This window comes from Hemitrygon akajei, chromosome 29 (genome assembly GCF_048418815.1).
Source record: "Hemitrygon akajei chromosome 29, sHemAka1.3, whole genome shotgun sequence".
Classification (NCBI taxonomy): domain Eukaryota; kingdom Metazoa; phylum Chordata; class Chondrichthyes; order Myliobatiformes; family Dasyatidae; genus Hemitrygon; species Hemitrygon akajei.
Window position 1 is genome coordinate 19,901,320 of NC_133152.1, and position 27,431 is coordinate 19,928,750.

The 27,431-nt window shown below is 43.6% G+C and overlaps 1 protein-coding gene across 2 annotated transcripts in view; it reads left to right on the plus strand.

The window, feature by feature from the left end:
• The window catches only part of LOC140718271 (PR domain zinc finger protein 2-like), a 260,695-nt gene that overhangs the window by 105,855 nt on the left and 127,409 nt on the right, over window positions 1–27,431 (plus strand). For both annotated transcript variants that reach the window (XM_073031787.1, XM_073031786.1), the window contains exons 2-4: window positions 20,976–21,055; window positions 23,308–23,425; window positions 26,431–26,534. In XM_073031787.1, coding sequence (XP_072887888.1) covers window positions 21,041–21,055; window positions 23,308–23,425; window positions 26,431–26,534 — 237 coding nt within the window. In that variant the 5' untranslated portion in view covers window positions 20,976–21,040. The remainder of the gene's footprint in view (window positions 1–20,975; window positions 21,056–23,307; window positions 23,426–26,430; window positions 26,535–27,431) is intronic.

The window sequence follows — 27,431 nt, forward strand, 5'->3', positions numbered from 1 at the left end:
ACCGTGTCTTCTGGAGGCATTGACTCTGAAAGAGGTCTTGGACAGAAGGGAGGGAGACCCCAATACCCTTCTCTGCTCCCCTAACCACCCTCTGCAAGGCTTTTTTGCAAGGCAGCACTGCAGCTGGAGTACCAGGTTGTGATGCAAAAGGTCAGCACACTCTCAACCACGCCTCTGTAGAATGTAGTTAAGATGTTAGTGGGTAGTGATGCTTGTTTAAGCTTCCTCAAAAAGTGCAATCTCTGCTGGGCTCGGTTCACAATCCCATTGGTGTTCCTGGACCAGGTGAGATTGATGGATGATTTTTAAGCTGCATTTTGTGATTGGACTAATCAAAGCACTTCACTTGCCTCAGCGCGGAACAAGTCCCGCGGCCCGCGGACTCACTTTTGGGAATATGCAGCTCGCGTTCCATGTATTATTTGTTTAATTTTTGAATTATTTGCATAATTTGTCCTCTTTTGCACATTGGCTGTTTGTAGGTCTGTGGTTCATTGATTCTGTTATAGTAACTGTTCTATAGATTTGTAGAGCATGCCCAGAAGAAAATGAATCTCAGGGTTGTATATGGTAACATATATGTACTTTGAAAATTGAATTACTTTGAACGTCACTCTTCAGTATGTGTGTGGTTTTTTTGGAAGATTCTTTTATATTTCTTTGTTTTCCTGCAAATGCCTGCAAAAAAAAAGAATCTCAAAGTTTTATATGGTATGCATGCTTAGTAATAAACTTACTTTGAACTGGCAGGGACCTATTAGAAGAGGGGTTGGTGGAGTGTGTCAGGGATTCTGTTAGAGCAGTATGTACCAGAACCTACATAGAAGAGGCTATTTTAGAAATGGTCATTCGTAGCAGTGTCGAATTGGTATATGTTTTAGATAGCTCATGCTTCGAAACTAATGGGGTTTTCATTTCTGAGATGCAAATAACAGACTGGTGATGGACGTTGAGCAATAGGTGGAAACAGAAGGAATAGAAGGTTTGATGCAAGATGGCGCAGGAGGACGGTGGCTTATTGTTAGCAGCTTCCTGCAGATCTGCTCACTGCCTCTATTGTAATCATTGTAATGTAATAATGTAATATTACATTAATGTAATAATTCAATCTGTATCTGCAGTATGCAAGACAATCTTTTGCTGCGTCTTGGTATATTATGACCATAAGACATAGTAGAATTAGGCCATTTGGCATATCCAACCTGCTCCGCCATTTCATCATGGCTGATCCAATTTTCCTCAGCCCCAATCTCCTGCCTTCTCCCTGTATCCCTTCATGCCCTGACTAATCAAGAACCTATCAACCTCTGCCTTAAATACACATGCAGACTTGGCCTCCACAGCTGCCTGTGGGAACAAATTCCACAGATTCACCACTCTCTGGCTAAAGAAATTTCTCTTCATCTCCGTACTAAAAGGACGCCCCTCTATTCTCAGGCTGTGTCCTCTGGTCTTAGACTCTCCCAACATAGGAAGCATCCTCTCCACGTCCGCTCTATCAAGGCCTTTCACCATTCGATAGGTTGGTGATGACAGTAATAAACTTTAAAACATAGGAACAGAATTAGACCATTCGGCCCATTGAGCCTGCTACACCATTCCATCATGGCTGACTTATTTTCCTTCTCAACCCCATTCACCTGCCTTCTTTCCATAACCTTTGATGCCCTGACTTATCAAGAACATATCAATCTCCACTTTAAAACTGATACCAATAAGATGTTGTGGTTAAGGAACTACTCGGGAGTACCAATCCCAACTTGGTAGAGTTCAACATTCAAATTGAGACAAACAACCAGCGTCTATAACTTGTGGCCTCAACTCGTTAGGGCAATTCCAAAGATATACATGTTGAGTTGTCTGGGTGTAGGATTCAGGGAGAGGTCAGTGGGTGAGCAGTGGCAGATATTTAAACAGCTATTTGTAATGCCCAGCAGAAATCTTTACAATTAGAATAAGGGGTCCCAGGAGAAGGATAAAAGATCCACTGATGGGGAAATATAGAGTCAAAATCTGAAGTTTCTAGAGCTACTGATTGACCAGAGAACTGTGAATCTTACAGGAACCAACAAGGAGAAAACAAATCATGAAAGAAAGCTGGCAAATATTTTTTTAGAACAACACCTCGAGTTCAAAGGTTTATTTTAATATCAGAGAATTTATACAGCGTACAACCTGAAATTCTTCCTCTTCGCAGACATCCATGAAACATGAATTCCATAGAATGAATGGTAGAATACATCGAATACCCCCAAATTCCCCCCCTCCCCTTCCCATTGCACAAGCAGCAGCAAAGGCATCAAACTGCCCCTCCCGCCCACCCTTCCACCATGCAAGCAACAGGAGAAGCCCCCACCTCCCCAGGATACCCTGATCCAGTCCATCAAAACTACAGTCCATAACCCAGCACTTTGGTATCTCTCTCTCTCTCTCTCTCTCTCTCCATCGAGAGAAAGTGAGGACACTCCTGCGACAGCAAGAGCAGAGACCAGCAACTCACTGTTCCAATGATACGTTCAATATATATTTCAACTCGATGAAGGCCACTGACCCCTTGGGAGCAAGAACTAATAACAAGAATCAAGGAAATGGTAGTTAAGTTAAACCAATACAGATCCTCCCTGGGTTGTAAACGCCCGACTTATGGGCAGCCTGTACATAAAAACGGGCTTCTTCTGTGTGGGAGCTTTGTCCACGGTCCACACCGTGTAGAGAAATCTGAATGGTTGAGTTAAATCTCCCTGGTTTAACTACACGTTGCCCTTGAATGGTTTTGGTTTTTTATTTAAATACTATATATCAATTAGAATCTACATTTCCTATTTACAAGCTGTTCAGGTTATGAATTGTTCTTAGGAATGAAGAAAGCCTCTTTTACCTGGAGAGGTAATTTACATTAATCCTCACAGTGGAGAAGACTGCAGATGTCCCAAGGATCTCAGATGCACTAGTTTTAACTAGTATAGACAAACTTGTAACAATTCTGCTCTTGAGGGACTAATGCATTTTAAAGCAGACAAGTCATCAGATCCCAATGAAGGTTCAAGGGATAAAGCTAAAGAGATCATAGTGCCTTTGGTTGAAGTTTGTCAGTACTCAGAGTTCCAGGAAGTAAACTAGAGAAAAAAATTAAAAATAACTTTTTAGTGAATTAACAACACTGCAAATGTGATTCCATTGTTTGCGAAGGGAAGGAAACAACAAGCAGCTAACGAGAGTTTGTTAGCTTGATATTTGTAGTTGATGATCAAGGAAGAAATAGTTACTTAGTCGAGTTTAATGATCCTGGTTTTAGGAAAAGCAGATAAATTTTAACAGGTTTGCTGGAGTTCTTGGAGGATATAACAAGCAGAGTCAACAGACTAGAATCTGTAGATATAGTTTATTTGGATTTCTAGACATTTGACAAGGTGCCACAAGAAAGGTTGGTGCATGAGATAAGATCTTAGAGTATTGGAGCATTGGTGAATTCGCTCACGGGAACCGGCGGCGGCGGGGTCTGAGGTGTCCACAGAACCGGCGGGGGATCGCGCGGCTGGACAGCATCAGCGTTGTGCAGAGCAGCCTCCAGCGTGTCGGCCGTCTCGATCGCCGAGCGTAAGGTAAGATCGGCATTTTCCAGCAGCCGCAGGCGCACATACACTGACCTGATCCCTGTAACAAAGGTGTCTCGTACGAGGAGCTCCGCATGCTGTTCCGCCGTGAGAGCTTTGCAATCGCAAGTTCGCACGAGTGTCTGTGGGGCTCGGAAAAACTCGGCGCTCGACTCTCCAGCCCGCTGTCGCCGCATAGCTAAGCGATGTCTTGCGTAGACGGTGTTCACCGGCTGCAGGTACTGTCTTTTGAGGGCATCCAGTGCCCCTTGGTAGGTCGGCAGGTCTCTGATAAGTGAGTAAACTTTCGGGGTGACCCTCGAGAGGAGAATTCTGTGCATAACAGCGGGTTCAGTTGCACTAACCTCCTCCAAGTATGATTGGAAGCATGCAAGCCAGAGTTCAAAGGCAAGAGCTGCTTCAGGGTCTTGGGGGTCCAAATCCAATCTTTCCGGATGTAAAATACTCTCCATGTTTTAAAACTTCCAGTCAATAAAATTGATGCACCATCAATAACTCTCTGAGACGTGAGGCGAAATATCGGCTTTTATTGACTGGAAGAAAGAACAAGCAGTAGTTGACCACCATGCTACATCCTGGAGACTGAGGGCAGGGCTCAGGCCTCAATCGCCTTTATACCGGGGTCTGTGGGAGGAGCCACGGTCAGTGGTCAGCAGGGGGGCGTGTCCAGACAGGTATATGTAGTTCACCACAATCTATTACATAGAAAACAATCAGAATAAACAAACCACTTTTGGTCTTGGAAGGATGTAATTAGTAGAGTGCTCTGGGTTCACTCGTTGCCCCTCAATAATTTGCATTTCAGATTTCTGAACTGGTGGAGCAGGCAGATATTCAAGTTTGCTGATGACACAAAATTAGGTAGAGGGCATGATGTTTGAATTATGCAACAAGGTGTGGATTGGTTGAATGAGAGATTGAGTTTAATGTGAGAAATTATGAAGTCAGGAACTTTGGTAAGAGGAATATTGAGACAACTAAATGGAGAATAATCATAAGTGAGCAAAATACAAAGGGATCTAGATGTTTGTCTGTACAAATTGCAAAAGGTTAATATCACATGCAATGTGTTTTGGAAGACAATGACACTGAGTGTCAGAAGTTAGAAATTGAGAATTATTGTTATGATTGTAGGGAGTATTGGTGAGGCTGCACATAGAACATTGTACACGGCTTTGATCTCATTTAAAGAAGGATGTGCTGACATTTGAAGGCAGTCCAAACACCACTCACTCAGCTAATTCCTAGAATGAGAGGGTTGTTCTAAAACCAGTGGCTAAGGAAATCAGATCCATGTTGTTTGGAGCTCAGAAGAATGAGAGATGACTTCACAGAAATGCATAAGATTGTAAGGGCCAAGATAAGATAGTTAGATGTTCATCATTCTTCCTCTTGTGGAAATGAGAGGACGCGGTCACAGTATAAGGGGATAGATTTAACACTGAACTTCCCTGAACTTCTCCACCTCATTGGGAGTAATTAAGAAGTTGGTACATTTTTGAAAAATCGGGTATTAGATCGCTGTGAAGAACTGGCACAGGAGAGAGGAGACGAGGCCAGGAGCAGATCAGACATGTTGAATGGTGGAGCAGGATTAAGGTGGTCAGCTCATGTTCCTATTACATTTTATACAAAGATCCTTAGCACTATTTTCAAGGGAAGCAAAGGATTTACTTGCAGTGTCCCAATCAGTATTAATCTCGTATTATCTTGTATACCTGCATCATTGTATATGGGAATTTGTCATGGTTTCTGCATTACTCCGCATCATATATACTTTGGCTGTGAGCCATTTTGTGCTTTCAAATGCACTTGAAAGGGAGTTAAACTTAAATGCGAAGAAAGACTACATATGTCCTCCTTCCTGTTCAAGCATCCAACTTGGGTCTTGCGATTTTTAAAAAAATACTGAAGATGGTGGGGAAAATGTTAGGTTGGGCAGTCCTGTGCGGTGGACAAACTCAATCCAGTTGAAGGATCTGGGCTCAAATTATAAACTTCTCATTCCCGTCTGTAGTTGCTGCCTGACCTACTGACTCCCTCAAGCACGTTTAGTGTTGCTCCTGATTCCAACATCTACAATCTCTCATGTCAACCTTTCAACCTTGCAACAGAAGAGCCAAATGTTTGAAAAACCTTAAGGCAAGAAGCAGAGAGGAAGGTTACTAATGGGACTTAAGACCGTCCAAGGTGAGCTGATAAAAGATATATTAGAGCAAAGTAGGAATGAAAGAGGTGTAAATGATAATAGGATTATTGGTAACTGAACAGAGATCAGAGTGCCAGTCGCTTTAATTCTCTATCCCATTCTGTCTCCAACACCTATTATATTTAGGCTCAAAATGAATGGCTTCGCTAGCGTTTGAAATCACCTCTTCAATTTTCTCCTTTACATAGTGAGTGCTGCTGAACTGTCATTGCTTTTGCCATCCTCACCGCAGATATTTATTATTCTAAAGAACATAGTAGAAGCCTTCTATCTAAGACTATCTTCCCCATACACCTCTTGCCACAACCTTACACCTACACACATCACGTCCCTGCTGACTGTATTCCCACTCTGCCGGTGTCGTCGAAGTTTTTATGTCCCTGAATGTGTTATCTCTTCATTAGTTAAAATGATTACACATCAGTATTTGAGACGCCCCTTCATCCATCAGACCTTCACAGTGGCCATCACTTGTAAGGAGCCTCTGGCATATTATTTGCTGTTCAGCCGCCAATATGTGATACCGTCTTGGGTAGTTCTGCCCTCCTGTCATAATACCTGTCTCAAGGGCAAATGCATGCCTTGCTTCCTTGCAGCACGCTTTGCAGCTACATTTTAAGAAACGTGGGTGATCTACAGTGAATACAAGGATATGCTGCTGCTTTTGATTAGAAGCAATGTTCATAGCATGTTGATTTTGCATTTTTTTTTTCCATTTCTACCTTAAGAGTCAAGCTTGCTTGCTGCCCTGTGCTATCATGCCATATTGGAGAACCAGCTGCTGTACTAAATATAACACTGCTTCAAAACTATAGAGGGCTTCAAATTTTTAAAATATTTTTGTGTTGTTGTGTTGACCAGGATTTAGACTCAGATTTGTACAGCATGGAAACAGGCCATTTAGCCCACCGTGCCTATGCTGACCAGTGAGCACCATCTATTTTAATCCTACCTTCCAGCCCTCTACACCACTTAAGTTCTTTTAAGTTCTTGGCTAAACACTTCTTAATAGATGTTAGTGTGCCTACTTACACCACACCCTCCAGCAGTGTATTCCAGTTTCTCGTCGCTCTCTGAATGGAAAAAGCTTCCTCTTGAATCCCCTCTAAATCTCTTGTGCCCATTTTCCTAAATCGATAGCTTCCAGTTTTATCTCCCTCTGACATGGGAAAATGTTTCCTGCAGTCTACCCTATCTTTATTTCTCTTAATTATGTGTACCTCACCTGTGTCCCCTCTAAGTCTTCCACACTCTAGATGGAACAGATCTAGCTTCTCCAGTCCCTTCTTCTAACTGAAATGATCCATTCTAGGAAACATTCTGCTGAATATTCTCTCTATTGTCCAGTGTTATCACATATTTCCAATGTAGTGACCAGGATCACTTGCAAAATTCAGTCTGTGGCCACACCAATCTTTTATAAAGCTGACGGAACTTCCCTGCTGTTATATTCAGTGTTTTAACTAATGAAGGCAGTTCCACGTGTGCTTTGTTCATGCATGGCCACTTTCCAGGATCTGAGGACTTGTACACTAAGGTCACTTTGATCAGCCGGCCGGTGGTGTAGTGGCATCAGCACTGGACTTCGAGGCTAATGGTCTCGGGTTCGAATCCGGCACGCTTTCCATCATGCTGGTTTGAGTGTTGAGCCTGGTAAAAAGCAGGAAATGGCAAAATGAAGCCACCTGGTGCGCCACAACAAAACAAAAAACAAACCCAGTTATGGACTGAGTCTTTGGTTCAGTGAACTCGGCCTTTTCTCCTTGGAGCGACGGAGGATGAGAGGTGACCTGATAGAGGTGTGTAAGGTGATGAGAGGCATTGATCGTGTGGATAGTCAGAGGCTCTTTCCCAGGGCTGAAATGGCTAACACGAGGGGGCATAGCTTTAAGGTGCTTGGAAGTGGGTACGGAGGGGTTATCAGGGGTAAGTTTTTCACACAGAGGGTGGTGGGTGCGTGGAAAGCACAGGCAGTGAAGGTTAGAGGTGGATACAGTAGGGTCTTTTAAGAGTCTCTTAGATATGTACATGGGACTTAGAAAAGTATAGGGCTGTGCGGTAGGGAAATTCTAGGCAGTTTCTAGAGTATGGTCAGCACAACATTGTGGGCCGAAGGGCCTGTAATGTGCTGTAGATTTCTATGTTTTATGATTCTCCGTACTCCCTGGAATCCTGCTGTTCATGGTGAATGTCCTAGCCTGATTACACTCAAACGGCATCAACTTGCATTTATCTGGATTCAGCTCCAGCTGCCATTTTTCACCTTTTTCATCATGCAGCCTAAGACAACCCCTCAGTAACTCCACCAATCATTGTCTTGTCAATCTGCAAGCTTGCTGATCATGCCTCCCATATCCACTTCAGTATCATTCATGTATACGGCAAACAGCAAAACGGACCAAACTGATCCCTGTGAAACGCCACTAACCACAGATATCACACAGGCTGCCCTCCACCAACCTCTGTCTCCTGTGGCCAAGTCAACTTTGCATCCAAGTTACTGTAACAAAAGCAAGACAGCAACTATATTTCATTAGGAGTTTGAGGAGATTTGATTTGTCACCTAAAACATTCAAACTTCTACAAATGTACCATGGGGAGTAGTCTGAGACACTGCATCACTGTCTGGTATGAGGTGGGGGGGGGGGGGGTTGCTACTGTACAGGATCAAAAGAGGTTACAGAAAGTTATAAAATTAGTCAGCTCCATCTTGGGTACTAGCCTCCATAGTATCCAAGACATCTTCAAGGAGAAGTGTCTCAGAAAGGCAGCGTCCATTATTAAGGATCTCCATCACCAAGGACATGCTCTCTTCTCACTGTCACCATCAGGTAGGAGGTACAGAAGCCTGAAGGCACACACTCAACGATTTAGGAACAGCTTCTTCTCCTCTGCCATCCGATTCCCAAATGGACATTGAACCCACGAACACTACCTCACTTTTTGTTTTCATATTATTTCTGTTTTTGCATTATTTTTAATTTAACTATTTAATGTACGCATATCTATACTGGCGGTGTAGTGGCATCAGCACGGGACTTTGGGGCGAGAGGTCCCGAGTTAGAATCCGGCCGGCTCCCTTGCACACTCTCCATCCGTGCCTGGGTTGAGTGTCGAGCTAGCAACTCGACCTCGTAAAAAAAAAAGACCTGGAGAGGGATGGGCTCCGCCAGGTTTCAGATCCCCAAGACATGTCGTATGATGAGCAATCGCCAAAAAGATCGGAGCAAAAAGCTTGTCATGACAGCGCCCCGATGACTCCACCAGGAGTTAAGGGCCCGCGCGCACACGCACCCACACACACACGCACGCACGCACACACACACACACATACACACACACACACTCACACTTACAGTAATGATTTACTGATTTACTTTTTTTCTCTGTATTATCAAGTATTACATTATACTGCTGTTGCTAAGTTAACAAATTTCAAGACATACGCTGGTGACATTTAAACCGGATTCTGATCCTGATCCTGATTTGGACATCCTCTGGATTCCACGTTCCCTGTCGTTTTTGCACCATTCTCTAATGTGGGACCTTGTCAAAGGCCTTGCTGGTGTCCACATAAACCACATCCACTGCACTGTCCGCTTCAATACACATTATTGCCACCTCCAAATACTCAGCAGCAACACTGAGCCTTCTGCCTCAGCCTTTTTGAAATTAGCCCCACCTTTTCATTATATTTCTTCTCCAGAATAATCCCACCTTCAAACCAATCACATTGTTCACTGCAATCAACTTCTGAAGTGATAGGCATTCCTATAAAACAGCATAGCACAGAACAGATCCTTTAGCCCAACTCATCCATGCCAACAAAACTGTCTACTTCAACTAGTCTACTTCATTGCCCCACTTTTGGCCCCTGTGCATCAAAGGCTTTCCTTTTGAGCACTAGAATGTAAAAGCAAGGATGTAATGTTGAGACTTTATAAAGCACTGGTGAGGCCTCACTTGGAGTATTGTGAACAGTTTTGGGCACCTTATCTTAGAAGGGATGTGCTGATATTGAAGAGGGTTCAAAAGAAGTTCACAGAAATGACTCCAGGATTGAAAGACATCATATGGGGAGTGTTTGATGGCTCTGGGCCTCTACTCACTGGAATTCAGAAGAATGACCTGATTGAAACTTATCGAATGTTGAAAGACCTCGATAGAGTGGATGTGGAGGGGATGTTCCCTATAGTGGGAGAGTCTAAGACCAGAGGGCACAGTCTCAGAATAGAGGGGCATATATTTAGAGTGAAGATGAGGAGGAATTTCGTTGGCCAGAGAGTGGTGATCTGTGGAATTCGTTGTCACAGGTGGCTGTGGAGGCCAAGTCATTGGGCATACTTTAGGTAGAGGTTGATAGATTCTTGATTAGTCAGGGCATGAAGGCAGGAAACTAGGCCTCAGAGGAAAAATGGATCGGCCATGATGAAATGGTGGAGCAGGCACTGTGGTAACTTCTACTTTACAAAAGACCACTCGACAATTTTATGGCCAAAAAAACATCTTTCTCTGGGATGGCAAATGATATTTACAATACAGAGGTTTTCAGGTACCTCGTGTGGCATGGGTGGTAGAACTACATACAATGCACACCGGAACTAAAAACCCCGCCAACAACAGAACCCGCCTCTCGTTACCAACAGCTTCCGGATTAGTATTATCTTACTTTTAATAATACTCACATTACAACACTTCTCCCCCTTTAAAATCCAACATTCCCCAAATATAGAACTGGGAAATAAAAACAGTGGTATCATTAGCAACAGGTTACCAATACAAAAACACCTAAAAAAAACCATGGCAAATTCAACATTCAATCTAACAACAAAAGAAACTATCCAATCAAAGATTCAGTCTGTCAGGAGGTTTGCGAGGGCACTGCGATCTACGTATTACCCCCGGTGACCCAGCAGGCACCACTGGTGAGGATGTTTTGGGTGGATCTGGTGTTGGGGGCATGAGAGGGGTCTGTGTGTCCACGTGAGGATGTCCATCCTCTTCAGGGGACACAGACCCCTCTGCCAGTGTCTCTCCCTCTGGCAAAGTCACTGGTGGACATGCTTTCCTGGTATGCATTAAGAGGTCATTGCTCCTTAACTGTTTTGGACTACTGAGCTTCTTTGAAATCGATGGTGAGCTATTCTCAGCATTATTGGGATAAACGACATCTGCAGGTTTGCCACCTGGCTTGGAACACACTGAAGAAGGAACATTGGCTTTTGAATCATCGTCACGACCGTGGCTCAGAATAGACCCAATTGCAACTTTTTCATAGAGTTCCTTGTTATAACTTGGAACTATCTGGAGGTCAACAGCAGGAAATCGCAATGCGTTTCGGAAAACCTCTTGTACTTGAACAAAGGTCTTGTCTGTTAAATCACAGTCACTGATTTTGATGATACATTCATTCCCCTGGAGCAGGTTCTCTTTTCTTGAATGGCTGTTCTCTTTAATACTCAGGCCAAGGAATCTTCCACTCAGCGTAGAGTTAAAAGGTACCACATGGATTCGCAGGGGGCCACCGCCTCCAGAAAATTCTACTTTCTTTGTCAAATCACTTGGAGTGCTTTCTGAATGCTTGTCTGGTGGTCCTGGAGGCTCTGTTCTTACATCGTCTGCAGATACTCCGTTTGTTACTGTTACGATTGGCTTCACATGCAGGTTCCTGTTAGCGGGATCATCAGGCTGAGATGCACCTTGCTGTAACTGGGCAATTGGTACAAGAGCTGGGTCACTGCTTAGCCGTACTAGAAGTGGCGTGCTGGCTTTCAGTGCCGAGGGGGTAACTTCAATTTCTCCTGTAATAGACTGAAAAGCCGTAAGCTGTGCTGTGAGCTCACTCTCAAATGTGTCCAGACTCTGTCTGTCACTCACATTGCCATCAGTGACTTCATCTGCACGCTGCACCTCATGCTCTTCTGTCATGTGTGCATACTTAAATTCATGCCAGTTGAGCTGGATTTTGCGAAGCCAATCGTGGCCCAGAAGACTGGGCCCACTGCCCTTAGCTATCACCAGCCTGGCTTCAGCCTTCTGACCCTCGGCTGAAATATCCACATATAACACCCCTAAATGAGGTATGGGCTGCCTCGTATAGGTCCTGAGTTTGTTTAGACGGTCTGATGGGAGGTAGGTTGGACCCCCATGTCCTCCTGTAGATCTCCTCACAAATGACTGATGCAGTAGCCCCTGAATCAATCGCAAACTTGATGTCCTTTCCCCTGACAGTGACTGTGACATAATATGGTTCAGGTGGTTCCTCATCCGTTTCCACCCCAAACATGTTGTAGACACACGCTGCCTCCTCGTCTGCTTCTCCTAGGTGGTGTGTGGCTGCCTGAGTCTGTTCAGCTTTCCCCTGCCCAGGCTTAACCTCACCCTTTAAACTCCTTTTTAGCTAAATGTCCCTTTTTGCTACAAGCATGGCAGACAGTATCTTTGAATTTGCAAACATTTGCATAGTGCGTCCCCCCACACCGAAAACATTCCACCCACTTTGCCTGTTTACCAGTCTCCCTCCTGACTTGGAGCACTGCCGTCGACTGCGACCCCCCCATATCCTTTCTGTATATCCTTGACATTATTAGCAGCTATCTCCATGCCTTGGGAATTCTCTAGGGCTTTTTTGAAAGTCAACAGTGAGGTTTCCCCCAACAAATGGCGTTGTGTGGCATCATTATTAATGCTGCATACTAATCTATCACGGAGCATGTCATCCAACACGGCTCCGAAATCACAATGCTCCGACAGCTGCCAAAGCTTTGCCACAAAATTAGCCACAGACTGACCTGGCTTCCGGACATGGCTGTGAAACTTGAACCGTTGGACTATCACCGAAGGTTTCAGATTGTGGTGGTTCCCCACGAGCTTGACCAGTTCATCATATGGAATTTCTCCCGGTTTCCGTGGTGTAGCTAAGTTCCTGCCCCACACACACTCAGGGGAACAGAGTGCTTCTTAGCCTCCTCAGTAATTCCATTAGTACAGAAAAAGTGTCCCCACCTTTCCTCATACTCCGGCCACTCCTCGAATTCACCGATAGACCCGAACATAGCCATCTGAACGCGAGGCCCCTCGTCCGCTCACAGCTCTTGTTTGAAACGGGCCGACCTGTCCACAAAACCAGTTCACCTCATCGCCAGAAATATGTGGTAACTTCTACTTTACAAAAGACCACTCGACAATTTTATGGCCAAAAGGACCATCTTTATCTGGGCTAGCAAATGATATTTACAATACAGAGGATTTCAGGTACCTCGTGCGGCCTGGGTGGTGGAACTACATACAATGCATACCGGTAGTGAGAAAAAGCAGAAGTAAAAACCCCGCCAACACCGGAACCCACATCTTGTTACCAACAGCTTCCTGATTAGTTTTAACTAACTTTTAATAATACTCACATTACAACAGACACGATAGGCCAGATGGCCTAATTCTGCTCCTATACGTATCCTATGGTCTATCCATGTACCTGTCTAAATGTTTTTTAAATATGGTAATCAATTAATAGCATTTTTCAATTCAGTTCCTGAGTGCAGTATCAAACTCTTTCTAAAGCTTCCTTTGTAGTTTGCTGTAATTTTTCAAAAGTCCACTGTGAAGTCCAACACTGATTCCAGTGGGGAAAATGGTATATGATGGGAGCAGGTTTGTGGGGAGAGTGTTCATTTGATGATAGATCATCGACCTGAAATGTTTCTCTCTGGGCAACAAATACAATGCAATTTTTTTTTGGTGGGGGGGGGGGAATATTACGTCCTGTGGAGTATTTCTGACATCTTGTGCTCTTTCTGTTCTGGATTACCAGCAGCTGCAGAGATTTTGCCTTTGCATTGCCTGTGGTAATGGATGCCAAATTCACCTGAGAAAGGTTAAAATGCCATTCTTGAGCAAATGCTGCAATGCCTGGAGAACAAAGTCACTAACTGAGCTCCATGGAAACGGCATGATCGCGCCAATTCAGACAATGCGGGCAAACGAGCGTGAGGTAAAATTGGAAAATGGCAGGTGTGTCTGGCAATAGACAAAAGAGAAATAAGTATTTTAATGCCTAAGTTTCAGCCCTTAAAATGAAGGCTAATTAAGTTGATCAGCATATTGCAATGAGGTAGTTCCTTGCAGCGTTTACACAGAATGATCCGGATCCAAGGTTTGAAGTTGATTGGGACTTGCAGCTCCCAATTTGCAGTTCAATTAAGTTAGTTGCAAGTTAGAAACTGCAAACTCTGTCCTTCTTAAAAATAAGGCAAAGCCATGGTATGATACTGTATATTGATTCTGTGTACATTAAACATGGCCAGTCAGAGCCTCATGCATTTCTCGGTCTCTTTCTGTTCCCTTCTGTTTATAAACATGAGATAATCCGCACTCAGGTTGGAGGAGCAACACCTCGTATTCCGTCTGGGTAGCCTCCAACCTGATGGCATGAACATTGATTTCGTGAACTTCCAAACTGGAAGATAGATTTGAGTACGTACACAACGCTGGAAGAACTCAGCAGGTCAGGCAGCATCCGTGGGAAAAGAGTAGCCAACGTTTCGGGCCCAGACCCTTCATCAGGAATGGGGGGGAAGAGAGGGCCGAAGCCCAGTAATAGAGATAGGGGATGGGGTAGGGCCTAGAGGTGCCAGGTGGAAAACCAATCAGAGGGAAGATGAAGGGGGGAGGGGATAAGCATGAAAGAACTGTAGAGATAAAGAAGCAGAAAGTTGAAAGGGGAGAGAGGCAGAGAGGGACCTGGGATAGGGGAAGAGGGAGGGGGAGGGAATTACCAGAAATTGGAGAATTCGATGTTCATACCACCAGGCTGGAGACTACCCAGACAGTAGATGAGGTGTTGCTCCTCCAACCTGAGTTTGGCCTCATCATGGCAGTAGAGGAGGCCATGTATGGACATATCTAGATGGGAATGAGAGGCAGAGTTGAAGTGGGTGGCAACCGGGAGGTCCTGTTTATTGTGACGGACGGAGCGTAGGTGCGTAGATAGATTTGAGCCCCAGCATAGAAGGGCCAGAGTCGCTTCTACTTCCTGAGGAGACCGAGGTCCTTTGGAGTATGCAGGCCTCTCCATCACGTGTTCTACTAGTCTGTTGTCGCCAGTACAATCTCTATGCAGAGGTGTGCTGGGGCAACGACATCAACACTGGCTCAGTAAACCGATTAGAAAGGCTGGCTCTGCTATGGAAGCAAGCTGGGCTCACTGGAGGCTGTGGTAGAACAAAGGACCCTACGGAAAATCCTGGCAATTTTGGTCAATGCTTCTCACTCTCTGCGTGCCACCTTGGCTGAACAGGGGAGCAGTTTCAGTAACAGACTGAGACAATGTCCTGCTCCGAAGAGCGCTGTATGAGGCCTTTCTTACCCTCAGCCATTAGGCTGTATAATTAGTAAAACTTATAGCTGTGGAAGTGATGACATTCCTGTTAGACTGCTAGTGGTAACTTACCTTTTTTCATTCTACTTCTCTTCTAATATTTATATCTGTGCACTTGTAATGCTACTGTAACACTGTAATTTCCTTTGGAATCAATAAAGTATCTATTTAATTGCATCCCCCTCTCACCTTCACCATTCCCCATTTGTGAATCCCTCTCTCACCTTATCTCCTTACCTGTCCACCATCTCCCTCTGGTGCTCCTCCCCCTTCCCTTTCTTCCATGGTCTTCTGTCCTCTCCTATCAGATTCCCCCTTCTCCAGCCCTTTATCCCATTCACCAATCGACTTCCCAGCTCTTTACTTCACCCCTCACCACCTCCCAGTTTCACCTACCACCTTGTACATCTTCCTTCCTTCCACCCCCCCCCCCAGCTTCTTACCCTCCCCTTCTAGTCCTGATGAAAGATCTCAGCACAAAACTTAGACTGTTTAGCATTTTTCATAGATGCTGCCTGGCCTTCTGAGTTCCTCCACCATTTTTTGTGTGTATTGCTTTTAAATTTTATGTTAGAGTCATAAAGGTTGTACTGCACAGAACCAGGGTCTTTCAGCCCATTTCATCCATGCCTTCACCCTGCCTTATGCAGCTGGATCCTGGACTTCCTGTTGTCAGATCGCCGGCAGGTGGCAAGAGTGGGCTCCCTCACCTCTGCCCGATCACCGGCAGGTGGCAAGAGTGGGCTCCCTCACCTCTGCCCCTCCGACCCTCAACACAGGAGCCCCTCAGGGCTGTGTCCTAAGCCCCCTCCTTTACTCTCTGTGTACCCATCACTGTGTCATCAGCCACAGCTCCAATCTGCCAATTCAATTAGCTGACAACACTGCACTGATTGGCCTAATCTCAAATAATAATGAGGCAACTGACAGAGGAAGTCATCACTCTGACACAGTGGTGTCAAGAAAAAAACCTCTCCCTCAATGTCGCTAAAACAAAGGAGCTGGTTGTGGATTACAGGAGGAACGGAGACAGGCTAATCCCTATTGACATCAATGGATCTGGTGTTGAGAGCATAAACAGCTTCAAGTTCATTGTCATCCACATCACCAAGGATCTCACATGGTCTGTACATACTGGCTGTGTGGTAAAAAAGGTACAACAGTGCCTCTTCCACCTTAGGCGTTAAAAAAGTTTGGTATAAGTCCCCAAATCCTCGGGACTTTCTACAGGGGCACAATTGAGAGCATCCTGACTGGCTGCATCACTGCCTGGTATGGGAGCTGTACCTCCCTCAATCACAGGACTCTGCAGAGAGTGGTGCGAACAGCCCAGCGCATCTGTAGATGTGAACTCCCCACTATTCAGGACATTTACAAAGACAGATACATAAAAAGGGCCCGAATGATCACTGGGGACCCGAGTCACCCCAACCACAAACTGTTCCAGCTGCTACCATCCGGGAAACGGTACCGCAGAAACGGCTCCAGGACAGCTTCTTCCACCAGGTCATTACACTGATTAATTCACGCTGACACAATTGTATTTCTGCGCTATATTGACTGTCCTGTTGTACGTACTATTTATTACAAATTACTTTCAATTGCACATTCAGATGGTGACGTAAGGTAAAAAATTTTACTCGTGTATGTGAAGGATGTAAGAAATAAAGTCAATTCAATTCAATGCACAATCTGATGCCTAACTATGCTAATCCTATTTGCCCTGATTAATACATATTCACTTTTACACTTCTCCTATCCAAGTACTTCCAAATGCTGTTTAAGCATTGGGCGTGGAAAGGGCTGCCAATAGCTTAGGTGTTTGAATATGCTGTTTTACTAAAAACTATTCCATCAATCTAGTTGATTGCTGCCAATGCAACTTACATCCTTGTTTGTGTATTTGCTCAAACTCTTCCTTTAGTAATCAGTCAGTCAGAGTGCTCAGTCTGCCCATTAATAATCCATTCCAAAGTTTTGTGGGAGAAGCTGACACTATGGGTTGAAAATATGATTGCAACGCATTTATTAAAGTCTACCTCCGAAAAACAATTCAGACCCTTTAAAAACAGGAGAAAATCTGCAGATGCCGGAAATCGAAGCAACACACAAAATGCTGGAGGAACTCAGCAGCCCAGGCAGCATCTATGGGAAAGAGTACAGTCGACGTTTCGGGCCGAGACCCTCCGGCAGGACGGGAGTGAAAAAGGGATGAGGAATCAGAGTTAGAAGGTGGGAGGAGGGGAAGGAGAAACTCAAGGTGAAACCAGGAGGGAGTGAAGTAAAGAGCTGGGAAGTTGATTGGTAAAAGAGGTACAGGGCTGGAGAAGGGGGAATCTAATAGGAGAGGACAGAAGGTCATGGAAGAAAGAAAAGGGGGGAGGAGCACCAGAGGGAGGCGATGGGCAGGCAAGGAGATAAGGTGAGAGAGGGAAAAGGGGATGGGGAATGGTGAAGGAGAGGTGGTGGGGGGGGGCATTACCGGAAGTTTGAGAAATCAATGTTTATGCCATCAGGCAGGAGGCTACCCAGACAGAGTATAAGGTATGGCCTCATCGCAACAGTAGAGAAGGCCGTGGATTGACATGTTGGAATAGGAAGTGGAATTAAATTGTGTGGCCACTGGGAGATCCTGCATTTTCCAGCGGACGGAGTGCAGGAGCATAGACGCTGCCTGGCCTGCTGAGTTCCTCCAGCATTTTGTGTGTGTTGCTCCAATCCTTAAAATCTCATTTCATTTCACTTTTCAATCTTTTTATTGATTTTCCAATAAAAAATATACAAATCGGAGAAGTTTAGCAAACAGATAATACAAAAGACATATAAACAGCAATAAAAAAAAAACAAAGTATATATAAGTGTATACAAACCCAATGTGGATTGTTGGTTGTTGTATTTCACTGTTACAAATGTCATTCCCACCAGAGTAATCTTTTCTGCAGTCCAGGTTCTTAGTTGGATATCTACAGGCTTCAGCTCAGTATTTTTAAAATGTCATTCAAACTCATTTTGTAGAATGACTAAAACAGTCAAGCCAGCATCCAATTCATTATTATTAATTTGCTGTTCACTTCTGGTGTAAGGCATATTGCTTGTCTCATGTTAGTTTTCACATTGTAAATCTCGAGGCTACTCAGTCCTGTCTCACTCTCATCATTGTCAGGTTTTTCGTCAAAAAACTATTTATTTTCATCTGCCCAATATGCTCTTTGTACATGCCCTACCTTGTTGCATTTTCTGCCAGTTTCACCTTTAAATCTACATTGGTTTGGTGTATGTGAGCACCAGCCGCAACAGTAACACAATTTGTTTGGCCAGGCCAGTTTCTGTTTGGACGTTGCAATTTTGTTCACACTGACTTTCGTTCCTGTCTGCAACTCAATTGTGTATCTATCTGCCTTTTCCATTGATACAGCAATTTCAACAACTCTTTTAAATATGAGTCGTGCTTCAGTTGGGACCCATTTTTGGGATGCCTTCTTGTAAAATGCCACAAACTAAACGGTCTCTCATTAAGCCCATCACTGACTGACACTGCTCAAAGTTTCTAATTCAGCCACGTATTCTGGAATGGACTACCCTTCCTCTTGATTCCACTTATGAAATCGAAAGCATTTTATGATCAGCAGTGGTTTCTAAATGTTCCTGCATTACTTTCACGATATCAGCAAAGCTCATTTCAGTAGGCTTGGTTGGAGCAGTTAAACTCCTAAGCAAACTATCTGCTCTTTCACCCAATGCACTCAGCAAAACTAGCACCCGCTTCTCATTGGTGATTTCATTTGTTTCAAAATACTGCCTAATTTGCTCTGTACACAACAACTAGTTATCTCTTATGCAATCAAATGCATCTGTTTTTCTGAAATAGCTAGCCATACGGCTCTTCTTAAAAAATTTATGATTAGTAATATCTGGCACTCACTGTTTATGAACCCACGAATTCTTCTGTTTCTGCCTTTATTTTTAACTTGAATGTCTTTGTTCTCTTGCAAAGAAAAATTATGCTGTGATTTTTTTTTAACTCACTGCACCTTTGAAAAATCTCACGTCTCACTGCACTTCAACAGGTAGGTTATCATCTTGCGTTCATTTTAGAAATTTGTTGTCGCCATGGTTGTATGTGCCATTCACGTACATATAATCCATAATGAATTATTTAAACGAACAAAAATTGCTTAATCGCAACCAAGAGAAAATCTGCAGATGTTGGAAATCCGAGCAACACACATAAAACGCTGGAGGAACTCAGCAGGCCAGGCAGCATCTATGGAGAAGAGTGCAGTCGATGTTTCGGGCCGAAACCTTTCGGCAGGACTGGGGAAAAAAGCTGAGGAGTAGATTTAAATCATGGGGGAGGGGAGAGAGAAACTCACGGTGACTGGTGAAACCTGGAGGGGGGAAGGATAAAGTAAGGAGTTGGGAAGCTGACTGGGAAAAATTGCTTAATCAAATAATATATTTACAAAATTACTCAACTATTACTGAGATATTAAATATACAATGCCAGTGTTTAAAATGGATTTGGAAAGTACTTGCATAGGAGAGGCAGAAAAGGACTACGAACTTAATGAGAGTTAATGGGATTAGCTGACCTCTAGTACCGTCAGTCGAGAGGATACACCCCCTCCGTGATCACATGGCTCCCACCCCTGGCAGCTCTAGTTTCCTGCAATATCCCAGACATGCTGGCAGGTTAACGGGCTGTAAATTCACTGAAGTGGCAATGCGCTGCACACCACTCCTGAAATCTTGCTGCATCAGTTACAATAGAATCAAGCTTCTGAAACTCAGCTTATCGTACATCCACTATCTTATTCACATCAGTCCCCTCCCCTGCTCCCCTCTGTGCTGCGTGGACTTCTTTTTTAAAGTATTTGCAACTGTGTCAAAATCTGTCAGGAGACTTGCAAAATAAAACATCGATGGCACGACCGGTCAGATGCGAAGGAGGTTCCATGCAATATAGAAACAGACCAGCAAAGGCAGAGCTCAACTCACAATTATTTTCCCTCATTGACTGGATAGGCAGGGAGATGCTGGATGGCAAAGTGATAGCATCAACATCGGTTGGTCCTCTCCAGCCAAAGTTTCGCTTCTAAACAATTTTGATGAGCAGTGGCGTTGTGGGAGAAGGAATCCAAGTCACTGGTACATGGAGCATTCCTTCCTGAATACTGAAACAAATACCGAAGATAGTGTAATCCTGAGCGTATATATTGAAGATGTCAGTATTCTTCATATTTTGACCACTTACACTTTCCTTTGAATGCCCATGCCTTATTACTACACTCTGAGTTTCCTAATAGCTCTTGACGCAGTTGAAATTGGATTTAAACAGATGTACAAGCAGTGCAGGAACTGCAGATCCTGGAATCTGGAGCAGTAAACGTTCTGCTAGATAAAACTCCCAGGGTTTGGTGCAGAAAGGAACTATTGACGTTTTGGGTTGAAATCGAAGTCCCAATGGAGGGTTTCGATCTGAAATGTCAACAGTTTCTTCCCTTCCTACGGATGCTGCCCGACCAATGGAATTCCTCCAGCAGATTCTTTGTTGTTCAAGGAACCACGCACAAACTAGTTTTGCAACTGAGACTTGAACTCCTCTCTCCTCCGTTTTTAAAGGTTACCTCTATGACAAAACATTTGGCCATCAATCCTCAACTCAGAGTCCTACTGAACACAACTATGTAGCACGTTTGACTGTGGTTAGGTGCATTGTGAGAATGTAAGCAGTTGTCGATTATTTCTTAAAATGTGTCTTTCCTTTGCTTTGTAGTGATGTGAGCCATTGACTGATTGATTCAAAGTGTTACCCACAATCAAGAGGTCCTTCCGTTCGCCATGGAGGAACTCGATGTGAGTGTGTGGTGTCTATCAGTGAATAAGAATTGTGTATCTTTAGTGTTTATTAACTATGCATTCAACAGAGGAGGGCAGAATGGGGTAAAGAACAAGAATATCAGAAGAAGGAGAGAGGAGGTGGCCTTTTTCAGGGGAGGGTGAAGATATATCTTTCACTACACCCTGTGCTAGCTACATGGCCTACAATGATGTTTTGCATGATTATCATGGCTGCTTTTATTTTATGTGTGGTATAACATTTCCTGATGGGTTTGCTGGATCTGGAAGAGATTTGCATTAAAGGTTGAGAATTACCAGTTGGATACAGTCCACGGTGTATCACCTCCTAGGCATCCATCCTCGTACAAATCTGTCATTTCAGCCCACTTGTCTGAGGAGAGGTTAAATTTCTGTTTCGGATTATCTTCAGGAATGTTATAAACAGCATCTCCCACTTTGACAGAAGAGAAGGTTATCACTGAGGAATTTGTATTCATGCTCCATTTTTCTCCTTTTTTCAGCATGCATTCTTTTAAAACAGATTTTCAGGATCATTCGTCTTGTGATGACACTTGACTACGTAACCAAGCAAGAGTTCCTAGGTGTGAAATCACATCTGGTGCCCCAGCAAAAGGTCCTTAATCCTTATGTGAACCTAACAATGAATGTTTGGTAGCCAGTTGTAATCATAATTCAGCCTCATTCCCTCTCTTTGAAATTTCTGGTCATGAACTCTATATTGCATTGATTTTTTTTTGTAAAATACAGTGAGACATGGAAAAGCAAAGTTACTCATCAAACTTACACTGGCTTATGAGAAACCTGATGGGTTCCATCCAAAATCCTAGCAGTTTCTTTTAGAAATGTTAATCCAATTTTTTTTTTAGTATCTCTATCTACCATTCTGTCAACAGGGAATTCAAAATCCTAAAATAATGAAGAACGGTCATTGACCTGAAACATTTACCCTGTTTTATTCTCCATTGATGCCCCACAACTTGCTAAGTATTCACAGCGTTCTCTTTTCATTCTGAAGCCTTACTGCCCAAAGCAGTAAAAGTATTTTTCCCACCTTTAACCTTTGATGCTTCTGCCAATTATTTTATAAACTCCTTATAAATGGAAGATAGTTTATCTTTACTTGTTCTATCCAGACCTTTCATGATTGTAAACATCCCTGATCTTTGCTCTCTGGAGAACAGTGCCTGCTTCTGCAGTGTATGCACTTGCTGTTAATCCCTTATCCCCAATAAATCACTCAAGGCTTTGCGTCTCTCTCAGGTGGATGTGTAGAACTGGGGCTCAATATTCCAATGGGCTTTGAGCATAGGTTTTACATTGGTTTTTATCACAATTGTCTTGTGTTTTGTGAATTCCCTTGTGTTTTGTGCTGTATGCAGTTGGCAGATTCAAGGGACTAAGCTAATTTGTATTGAAATTCTGAAGTTCTATCTGCAGTTAAGTAACTGTGCTTGGAGCAGGGGACTGAGACTGGGCCATACAATTCATCACTAAGACACTTTGCTTAGTGTCCCTACCTATCTGTGGATGTTAAATATTGAATGGTATCCTCTAAAGCAACATTAGGGCACTTAGGGCTGAAATGATGGTCCTCCATCTTTGTCTAGCCTTGGCCACAGAGAGGGAACCTTCGTTGGTGTTTCCGTAACAATTTTGTTGACCCATTTAGTGTTGTTAACCCTGAGTTGAACCCCTGAACCTGGAGGACTAGAGGACCATTCTTAGTCTGGTCTCTCCTCTTTGTTCTGTTTTGCTTTAGTAACCCTACCAAAGGTAAAAGCATAAAGCCCTGACTCCAGGCAACGTAGCACTCTGGGTAATTGAGGCTTGCAGGCCTCCAAACACTATGACAAGGTTGGGGTCTTCTTGGAGAAAACAAAGTTAAAGGAAAAGTGTAATTGTCCTGTCCAAACATTAAAAAGTGCAAAAAGAAACCCCCAGGTCTGAAATCAAACCAGAAAATTCTGAAACACTCTGCAGGCCAGGCAGCACCTGTAGAGAGAGACAGGGACAACATTTCAGCTCGCGTCCTTCATCAGAATCTTCAGCAACAGTTCCAGAATAATTAATTGTGTGAAAATATATTCTACGCCAAAAGGTTTTGAGATGGAGTACTGATTTTTCCACTGAGTTAGTTGGCTACTTCAGAATAGGAAGTTCACTCTGAGTGAGAATCTTGTTAGTTTTTTTAAAGTGATATTATAATAGCTAAGCTTATGACTTTTGTTGTTTATCATTTAATTCAGAGCAATCTAATGTCTGCACCCAAAGTGGAGCTGTTAGTTGACGTGCCCCAGCGGATATTGAAGGGACTTCCTCAAGAGGTGACCTTGCAGCAGTCAGCGGTGGATGAAAGACGCCTAGGTGAGCGTTTTCGTTGGCAGAAACTGAAAATAATCAGCACTTTTGGAAATTAATTCTGCCCCTGTTCTCACAACTCCTGCATTTGTCATTTTACGTTGGTCCCGTTTGATCAAAAACTATGAAGACTGATAGTTAGCACTCCTCTTGTTTGTACCAAGTGGAGACTGACCAGAAAGTTGACTTTACAAGTTATCTTGTAAAGCAGGAGGAAAGGGTCACTCTCCATATCACTACACAACAGTCCATTGGTGACATACCCGTCTATTGTTTTTGATCGGTTAATGATGTCTTGTCTGATCCCCAAACTTTCTATTGGCAGGTTTTCAGCAATTTGCTCATTTGGATTGACCTGCTTGTGACCTACGAACCTGGGTCATGTCTCCTGCTTATTCCGGTTTCACACTCCCAAAGCAAGCATGTAGATTCATTCTGCCATATTACTGCTGTAGTTCCAGCTAAGCTCAAGTATTTTAACACTGGTTTGCAGCACCCGGTCATAAACAGCTTTTACTAACCAAAGTTGTTGAGAAAGAAACGCAGACAAGTTCTCATCAGAATTCCAGGGATAATGATGTTGAAACCTGTCTGGGTACAATTGTTCGCTAATGTAAATAAAATGAATAAATGCTGGAAGTGCTTACCACGTCAAACAATATTTAAACATTAAACAATGTTAATGGTTTGGTTCAATGACCTTTCATCTTCTGAATGGCCTTCTGGATATTCCCTGCACAGTTTGAAAAGGAGAATGTAACACTACCCCCTAGCACTGGTATTAGTGGTTTGGAAGTTGACATCAGAACATCCTCAAAGGCATCAGGCCCCGATGGTGTACCTGGTAGGGCACTGAAGACCTGTGCTGACCAACTGGCTGAAGTGTACAAGGACATCAGCCTCTCACCGCTGCAGTTGGAGGCTCCTATCTGCATCAAAATGGTGACAGTCATACCTGTTCCAAGAAGAGCAGGGTGAGCTGCTTCAACAACTATCATCCTGCTGTGATGAAATGACTAGAACTAACTCCTGCCTGAGCAAGGACTTGGGCCCACTGCAATTTATCCGTCACCACAACGGGCCTTCAGTGGATGCAACCTCACTGGTTTTCCACTTGGCACTGAAGCACGTAGACAACACTAATACAGATGTCAGACTGCTGTTTACTGGTTAGAGCTTAGCATTCAACACCATCGTCCTCTCAGTACTAATCAACCTGCTTCGATGCCTCCCTCAGCGACTGGGCCCTTGACATCCTCATCGGGAGACCACGGTCGGTGTGGATGGGAAATAACATCTTAAAGCTGACAATCAGTACAGGTGCATCTCAAGTGTGTGTGTGGTTAGCCCACTACTCTGTCCTCTACACTCATGACCCTGGGGCTATGCGTAGCTTGAATGCCGTCAATAAGCTCTTCGATGACACCTCTGTTGTTGGCAGAATCTCAGATGATGATGGGGAGGTGTACAGGAGTGAGATTTGTTGGCTGGTTAAGTGGAGTTGCAGCAACAACCTTGCCCTCAACGTCAGCAGGACCAAGGGATTTATTGTGCATGACAGGAAGGGGATGTTGGGGGAATGCACACCAGTTGTCATTGAGAGGACTGTGGTGGAAAGGGTAAGCAGCTTTAGATTCCTGGGTGTCAACATCTCAGGATCAGTCATGGGCTCGACACATTGATGCAATCATGAAGAAGGCATGCCAGCTTCTATACTTCACTACGAGTTTGAGGAAATGTGGTATTTCTGAAAAGACTGTAGCAAATTTCTATACACACACAGTGGAGAGTATTCTGACTGGCTGCATCACCCCCAGATACAGAGACTCCAGTGTGCAGGTTGGAAAGGGGTTGCAGAGGGTTGTTGTAGACTCAGCTAGCTGCATTGCAGGCACAACCCTTCCCAACATCTTGTGTCCTCAGGAAGGCAGCCTCCATCATTGAGGGCCCTTACCATCCTTCTTGTCATTACTATCATCGAGGAGGAGATACAGGAGCCCAAAGACCCACGCTCAATGTATTGGGAACAACTTCTTCCACCCTGTCAACAGATTTCTGAATGGTCCATGAACGTTACTTCATTCTTCCTATCCATCTATCCATCCATCCGTGAAGTAAAGTTTGTGTCTTGCACTGTTCTGCTGCTGCAAATAAGAAATTTCATGACAGAAGTCTTGAAAAACCTGATCCTAATTCTGAGCATTTCATATTTTCAATAATGCCCTGATTTATTATTTCACACTAATAATTCTGTAACATAGAACATACATTACAGAAGCAGGTCTTCAGCGCAAGATGTCTGCACCAAGCACTATATTGAATTCAGCCTATACATCATCCATATTCCTGCATTCCCTGTACATCCATATGTCTAACAGCCTCTTAAATGCCTCTTTCATATCTGCCTCCATTATTAACCCTGGCAACCTGTTCTAGGTACCTACCACTGTGTGTCTACAAGTAAAACATAGCCCGTACATCTCTATTAAACTCTCACCCTCTCACCTTAAATGCATGTCCTCAGGTAATTGGTGATTGAACCCTAGGAAAAGGATTCTGACTATCTATTTGAAATCTATTTTGTCCAAAGGCAGAATGGAATGGAGAAAGCATTGCTATCTCCTGCTCCAGCCAGTCTGGTTCAACTCAGAGCTCAGCTGCTGTAGGTATAGTGTTTGAAGATTTTCGCTGTGGATTATATGCATTCTCCACAGCCAGTCTACGGTTTCATTCCATGTTCCAAAGAATATGCTGTAAATTACCCAATGGGTAGTTAAAGATGCAGGGGAATTGAAGCTGAGGGGATTGAAGGGTAGTGTGAAGGAACAGGTCATGGCGAAACAAGTGAAGGGATAAGATTAATGGGATTGATCCAAGAGCTGATATAGGGCTGATGGGCAGAATGACCTTCCATTTCAAAACTAGATATGAAAAAAATCTGAGAAATTATATTTTCCTTAAGCCTTTGTTAAACCTTGGATGTATGGCTTCATGAAACTTGTGTTTTGCAGGTGTGTGGGCCACGAGGTTCATTCAGAAAGGACGAAAATATGGTCCATTTTCAGGGGAAAGGAAGAAAAAATCCCAGGTCAAAAGCAACGTGTATATGTGGGAGGTAAGTGTTGTCTGGTTTCCAGCTAGTTAGCAACATGTTTGAATGCAAAACCGGTTTTGTGAACTCTCTCTGCAAGCAGAAATGCATAATATTTCTGAATTTTAAAACATTTTCTATTGGCAACTTCTTCCCTAGCAGGATAGATATACTGAAACACATGGAAAGTTGTCACATGTGTTTTAATGGGCTAGTTCTGATTCCTGAGGATGGTATTTTTGAAAAGAAATGATCAATTTTCCACCTTTTTTAAGTTACTGAAGATACTTGGGTACGGAGGAGATGTCAGGGGTAAGTTTTTTACGCAGAGAGTGGTGAGTGCGTGGAATGGGCTGCCAGCGACGGTGGTGGAGGCCGATACAATAGGGTCTTTTAAAAGACTCCTGGATAGGTACATGAAGCTTAGAAAAATAGAGGGCTATGGGTAAGCCTAGGTAGTTTCTGAGGTAAGGACATGTTCAGCACAGCTTTGTGCTGTAGGTTTTCTATGTTTCTATACATCTGCTACTTGTTAAACTGTGGTGTGCATGAATTCCCACACTTTTGGGTTTATTCAAAAGCCAAAATTGTTCTGATCTTTTTTGAAGTTAAACTCCTTAGCTTCTCACTTTAGCCTTCAGTCTTGCTTGCTGTCTTGGCCTTGTGGAATAATGCGTGCCTTTGTGCTGAATCACATGATGGCGAGGGATGAGTTAGTGTCTGGTGTCCAAATCTAGTTGATCTTTTATGGTTATCTGCCTGGCATCTCTTAAGCATACTTAGTAAAAGTAGGTCAAAACTAAATATTGACTGATTTTTTTTTTAGGTTTGATTTGTAGAACACTTGATGGCACTTTAAAGTAACGTGCTGCCCTTGCCAGCAAATGGAGTCTATGTAGAACAGTGTTTTTAGTAATTATT